At 41.8% G+C, this 7,200-nt stretch overlaps 2 gene segments (V, D, J or C); both read left to right on the top strand.

Moving 5' to 3' along the window:
- The first annotated feature begins 3,366 nt into the window (after window positions 1-3,366).
- On the top strand, window positions 3,367-3,852 carry LOC113153589. The segment is given in 2 exon segments: window positions 3,367-3,419; window positions 3,530-3,852. Coding segments are annotated over 2 exon segments (375 nt in total).
- Window positions 3,853-5,901: 2,049 nt separating this feature from the next.
- LOC113155270 lies at window positions 5,902-6,620 on the top strand. The segment is given in 2 exon segments: window positions 5,902-6,084; window positions 6,301-6,620. Coding segments are annotated over 2 exon segments (354 nt in total).
- Window positions 6,621-7,200: the final 580 nt, after the last annotated feature.

Genomic DNA, 7,200 nt, shown 5'->3' with positions numbered 1-7,200 from the left:
TTGAACAAACTGGTTAGAAACTCCACTGCTGTCTCTCCTAAGCACTTCCACACCTCCACAGGTACGTCATCAGGACCAACAGCCTTTCCACTCTTCATCCTTTTCAGAGCCTTCCTAACCTCATCCTTTCCAATCTCTTCTATTTCCTGCTCCACAACATCCACATCTTCCTCCCTTCTTTCCTGTCATTTTCCTCATTCATCAGCTCCTCAAAATACTCCTTCCATCTTTTCTGCACACTCTCCTGGGTTGTTAGCACCTTTCCATCTCTGTCCTTAATCACCCTCACCTGTTGCACATCCTTCCCATCTCTATCTCTCTGTCTGGCTAGCCTGTACAAGTCCTTCTCTCCTTCCTTTGTGTCTAACCTGTCATACAGCTCATCGTAAGCTTTCTGTTTGGCCTTTACCACCTCCCTCTTCACTCTACGCTGCGCTTCCTTGTACTCCTGTCTACTTTCCTCAGTCCTTTCTACATCCCACTTCCTTCTAGCTAACCTCTTCCTCTGGATGCATTCCTGTACTTCCTCATTCCACCACCAAGTGTCTTTACCTTCTTTCCTCTTTCCAGATGACACACCTAGCACCTTCCTACCTGTTTCCCTGATAACCTCTGCTGTAGTTTCCCAGTCATCTGGAAGCTCATCCTGACCACCAAGAACCTGTCTCAACTTCTGTCTGAATTCCTCACAAGTTTCTTCATTCTTTAGCTTCCACCACTTGGTCTTCTTTTCTGTCTTCCCTCTCTTCTTCTTCCTGACCTCCAGAGTCATCTTACACACCACCATGCGGTGCTGTCTGGCTACACTCTCTCCTACCACCACTTTGCAGTCACTAACCTCTCTCAAATCACCTCGTCTACATAGGATGTAGTCCACCTGCGTACTCCTACCTCCACTTCTGCATGTCACTCTGTGTTCCTATCTCTTCTGGAAGTAAGTGTTGACTACAGCCATTTCCATCCTCTTAGCAAAGTCCACCACCATCTGTCCTTCCAGATTCCTTTCCTTCACACCAAACCTGCCCATCACCTCCTCATCACCTCTGTTGCCCTCACCAACATGCCCATTAAAGTCTGCTCCAACAACAACTCTCTCTCCTCTGGGGATACTCTCTATGACCTCATCAAACTCACTCCAGAATCTCTCCTTCTCTTCTAACTCACAGCCAACCTGTGGCGCATAGCCACTGACTACATTCACCATCACCCCTTCAATTTCTAGCTTTAGGCTCATCACCCCGTCTGAGACTCTTTTCACCTCTAGGACATTGTTCACAAACTCCCCCTTCAGGATCACTCCTACCCCGTTTCTCTTCCTATCCACACCATGGTAGAACAGTTTGTATCCTCCTCCAATACTACGTGCCTTGCTGCCCTTCCACCTTGTCTCCTGCACACACAGAACATCTACCTTCCTTCTCTCCATCATGTCTGCCAGCTCTCTGCCTTTCCCTGTCATTGTGCCCACGTTAAGAGTCCCTATTCTCAGATCTATGCTCCTGCCTTTCCCCTTCTCTCTCTGACCACGAACCCTTCTGCCTCCCCTCTTTCTTCGAACAACAGTAGTCAAATTACCACCGACACCCTGTAGGTTAACAGCATCGGTGGCGGTCGTTGTTAACCCGGGCCTCGACCGATCCGGTATGAAAATCTTGTGGATGATTCGCATGGTTATTTTGGCAATTTTTACGCCGGATTCCCTTCCTGACGCAACCCTCTCTATTTATCCGGGCTTGGGACCAGCACAGAAGTAACTGGCTTGCAACCCCTGTGGCTAGATTAGTAAAAATTCCTAAACAATATTCTGATAAACATCATCATTGTATTGATCCAAGTTCCTGTTGATGTTGGTCAGTTGTATTTTAAATGATTCAATGATGTTGAGCATTTTTTTTGTTTGTGCACCATGATTGTACTACAGAGGTCCTTAATTCATTCACACCAAGATGTTTTCATTTTTTTAAAATTAACACAGCATCAATATTTTACAACAAGCCCTGACGTGTATTTGGGATCCTTTACAAGTTGGAACTCCCAACTGATGGTGTAAGTTTATGTTAAAGAATTTCGTTCTAGTCCTTTCTTCATTATTCCTTCAACCTTTGCAATATTCCAGGTTCATTGGCAGAAAAACAGCCTCAGAACATGACACTACCACCATCATGAATACCAGTATCTACAGTGTTCTTCAACTTCTTCAAACATACATCTGGGAACTGTGGCCAAATAACTCAGCTTAGGTTACATCTGATCATAAGCAAACATTGCTTACAAACATTGTCGAGCTGAAATGATAATTCGAGGACTTTTTTCTTGGACATCAGCCTTTTTTTTTAATTTTATTTAATAACAATGTAAATCTCACTTGGTTGTAGACTGTCACAGTGGTATTCCAGCAGCTTTCAGATCATGCTACACGTGTGCCTTTGTAGTTCCTGGTTTGTTCCTAATCTCTCTATTTCAAAAGTGTCCTTTCAGCTGAAGATGACAGTTCTGGTCTTGGCTTCACCTCTGTTACATATACTTGTGCGCAGCATTTTATAGTGATGAATTTGGAATCTGCAGTTGTTTAGAATCAAGTCCAAAAGATATTCCTGATTTACAGTATGTAAATGAACCTTATCCTTTTTTTTCACATGTGGTTTTTGGGCCTTCCCATTGTTTTGTATGTTGGCTGAACAAACCCTGTTGTCAGTGAACTCTGAACATTCCTGAGTTTTGGTTTGAACGCTGAAATATTTTATGAAAACGTTTACATTTCACATTAACATTTAGTCATTTGGCTTACAAGGAACAAGAGATAGGCAGGGTATACATAAGGAGGTCTTATCTAAGGACCTCTACTGGAGGTAGGTGATCTTACCACTACACTATCCAGCAAAGACAATGGAATTTAATCAGAAGCTCCAGAACAGCTGCTGATACTGTACTGTACTGTACTGAAATGGTTTTAATGGTGAAACATGAAATATGAACATTAAAAATTCAAATTCATGTTGAATTGAATTTCCTACAATTCAACATTAATTGAAGAAAACATTCAGACAAATCACATTAGTGCTCATAGATGTTACTCCACATGTATCTGAGATCCTCACCTTAAGCATCACCACATGTTAAAAACATCTCAAACCTTCATCATAGTGATATCACCAATGAGGAATTGGTTTAAGTTCAAACATCTGAATATTCAAAAAATTTAAAGATGCAAATATGAAAGATAATGAGTCATAGAGAGGCACTTTGCATCAGCAGCACCATGCTCCAGTGCTCTGGGAGAGTTTATAGTCCTGAGACTTGAACCCTGGATGACTGACAGCTGTCCTTCATGACAACAGAAGACACAGAAATCCTCCTCATCCAAAACATGACTCTGATCTCCGTCCTCATCTGGACTCTCCTCTGCTGCTGCTTCACAGGTAAAGTCCAGAGAATCCAACTCCTCTCCTCTATCAACATGTGTCCCTCTGAAATGAAGCCCACAAAACCATGATGCTGCTGCTTTATGTTGTTGTCTCTGTATCCTCAGAGTCCAGAGGTCAGGTCACAGTGACTCAGCCTGGAGCAGAGAGAACTGATCTGGGAGGAACCGTCAGCATCAACTGTAGAACCAGTCAGGATGTTTATAATGGGAACTATTTAGCCTGGTACCAACAGAAAGATGGAGAAACTCCTAAACTCCTCATTTACTGGGCTAACAATCGACAATCAGGGATTCCGGGTCGTTTTTCAGGCAGTGGATCAAACTCTGACTTCACTCTGACCATCAGTGGAGTCCAGACTGAAGATGCAGCAGTTTATTACTGTCAGAGTTTTCATAACATCAACAGTCAGTATGTGTTCACACAGTGAAAAGTGGTCGTACAAAAACCTCCCTCAGTCAGACTGAACAGAAACTGAACTGACTGCTGCAGCTGGAAGCTACTGATACAGTTCACTGAGGACACACACACACACACACACACACACACACACACACACACACACACACACACACTACCAGTACATGTACTGTATATAAACTATTTCTCACTTTGAACTTAAAAAACACATTAAATCACTATCATGTGTCAGTAAACATACTGTACTGTACACACAATGTAACATTTAATATATAATATATAATTTTTTGTGTTTTTTTTAGCCAATATTTATTATATCATTAAAAAAGACCAACAACCTCCAGTCTTTTTGGGTATGATACTACAAGCTTGGAGCCCACTCCCAGGCAGTTTCCCCATTCATATTTGCAGTGCCTCAGGTTCCATCTGGTTTGATGGGGAGTATCATTGCACAGCCATGTTCTGATTTCTCCAGAGATGTTCAATGTCTGAGGTCCAGAGCACTCTGGAACAGATTTTCATCAAGGATACCTCTGTACATTGCTGCATTCAATTTTCCCCTCAAGCCTAAGTAGTCTTCCAGTTCCTGCTGCTTAAAAACATCCCCAAAGTATGATTCTGCCACCACCATGCTTATCAGGTGTCACAGCGTTGGGGTTCAGACTCCATAACCAGAGATAACAAAAGACAGAATGAGTTAAGAGTTTATTATAAAAAAGAGAATACAATCACTGTGAGGAGGTCCAGTGACATCACAGCTGAAGAGGAGTGACTTCGGATGTGGGTGGAGGTCTATGAGAGGAGACAGGGTTAAAAGTCACACAGTAGAATACTGATGTAATAAAGAAGAGTAGATGACCAATGAGTGAGAGCAGCGAGGAGAACTGGGAAGTGAGGAGATGGCGAGATGATGATCCGGGAGTGGTGTAAAGGCAAAAGGTGAATGACCAATGTCCAAGATGGCCGGTGCAGATTGGTGAGCACATGGAGCTGAGAGAAACGGACAGAAACAGAATCTCCTGGGACACAAAGCAAAAGTCTAATGGCTGGTTATAGGAGTGTGCCAAGTCAACACAGAAACACCAACAATTCAGTTGACTGTCATGGGTTAGACACAGAAAAGGCTGTTCCAATAGGTCATAGGTAGGACAGATCCAAGAGCAGAGTAGAGGGGACGGTCCGAGGTCATATACAGCGAGGTCCAAGGCAGAGACAGGTTTCAGGTCAGGCAGGGTTCGTATCAGATAATCAGTCCAAAGATAAATGCTGGATAGTTTTGCACTCAGGTTGATGTGAGACTATCTGGCAAACAGGAGACTGACAGACCTGCTAATAAAAGGACAGGAGAGACACAGGTGCAGACAATGTTCAATCAACAGGTCACCTGACAGAGGAGAGAAAGGAAACAAGGAACAAGCCAAACCAGGAAATCAGGGGCAGAGAGGCAGGAGGAGCTGGAATCATGACAACAGGATTCACCAGAGCTCAAGTTTGAGTGTCATGGCAAAGTCTGTAAGGACTAATGTATTTGTAATTTTTTCGTTTGCTTATTTTTAATTAATTTGAAAAGATTTCAAACAAACCTCTTTGAGATTATGGGGTGTTTTAAGATTTTTGAGGAAAACAATAAATTTAATCTATTTTGAAATAAGACTTCTAATTAAAGGAACTTTAGTATTTGAATCCTTAAAAAGCAAAGATGAATGATCTAGTTAAAACTATTTGTACATATTCATTTATTGACGGTACTAAAACAAATACAGGAACATGTTTTCTCAAACATCAAACGTCAAACTAAGTCTGCTGAAAATGATCATGTTGTTAGATCAGAAGATCTAGATCTGAAAGGAAACTTGTGTTTAAAGGTTTTGAAGTTGTTTACTAACTTTACTTGTCATAAGTTTTACTACATGAACTTTTTAATTACAGTGAAAAGATTCTGATGTCCATTAATCCCTGAGTTAGTTTGGTACCAAACTACTGAATATTCTTTACATTTAAAGATGTAAATATGACGACCAGAGTTTTCAGCAGTGATGAGAAACCTGCTGATGTGTTGCTGACAGCTCCAGTTGACTGACTGTGTGTGTTTGCATATGTGTCCTGCCTCTCTGCTCCCAGCTGTTAAGAGACCAGTGTTGATCAGTGTCTGTCCAGGTCTTTCAGAGACACTGACACAGCGGCAGCACAGTGATGATGTCTCTGACTCTACTGCTGGCCACCCTGGGGCTCCTTGTTCAGGGTGAGACTCTCTTGTGAAAACTGGGCTTCAGGATGGAACCAGGTTCACCACAATGATGTTCTGCTATGACGGAGAACCAGTGGAACCAGCAGCATTGACCTTCTTCCATCTCTTGTCCATGTTAAACTAATGATCCTCTTCTGTTTGGATGTTGATCATCTTTGTCCAAACTGGATTTGTCTCAATAACCCTTCTCCTCTGTTTCATGGTTTCCAGGTTCATCAGGAGACATCGTCCTGACTCAGTCTCCTGGACAGTCTGTAGTTCTAGGTCAGACTGTGTCTATCAAATGTAAAACCAGTGCAAGTGTTAGTAACTACCTGCACTGGTACCTTCAGAAACCTGGAGAAGCTCCTAAACTCCTTGTTAGATACGCTTCAACTCGTCAGTCTGGAGTTTCTGATCGTTTCAGTGGAATTGGATCTGATCCTGACTACACTTTGACCATCAGTAGAGTTCAGGCTGAAGATTCAGGAGTTTATTACTGTCAGCAGGGTTACAGCACTCCGTTCACACAGTGAAATAACGTCGTACAAAAACCTCCCTCAGCTGAAGAGGAACTGATCTGAATCAACAGCTGCTCAGAAACTGAAACACTGGACGTTTGAAAAATAACTTAAGGGCTATAAAATAATCTAAATCTTTTTTTACACATAATATTTTATATATTACAATTTTAATGAAATTATCTAAATATTTTATTGGCCTATAGTTTGAGTAAAGATTGTTGTTGAATCAAATAAATTTTAAATGACTCAAAAAATTTAACAGAAAAAAAAAAACAGATCTAAACTATCATTTAAAAAAGACCACAAACACTAACACTGTCCATCTGGAATGAAACTTTTAATTATTTAAAAGTTAAACACTGAATCTACAGTAGAGCTGTATTTAGTCCACTGTTCTCTCAGCGACTTTCTTTAGCTTACTGATAGATGTTTCCTTCCTGACCTTCGTCTTCCCAAACATCCAGCTGTTCCTCCTCCACCCTCTCAAACTAACACCGTCCAGTCTTTTCAGTCCAAACACAAACTTCTCTCTGACATGTGACACATCATGGCTGCCTGGTTTTTACACAGCAGCTCCGATCTCGGAGCTTTGACAGGAAAAGTGGAA

This window comes from Anabas testudineus, chromosome 11 (assembly GCF_900324465.2).
Source record: "Anabas testudineus chromosome 11, fAnaTes1.2, whole genome shotgun sequence".
In the NCBI taxonomy this organism is placed as follows: domain Eukaryota; kingdom Metazoa; phylum Chordata; class Actinopteri; order Anabantiformes; family Anabantidae; genus Anabas; species Anabas testudineus.
Note: the sequence above shows the minus strand (reverse complement) of the source record. Positions and strands in the feature narration are given on the sequence as shown.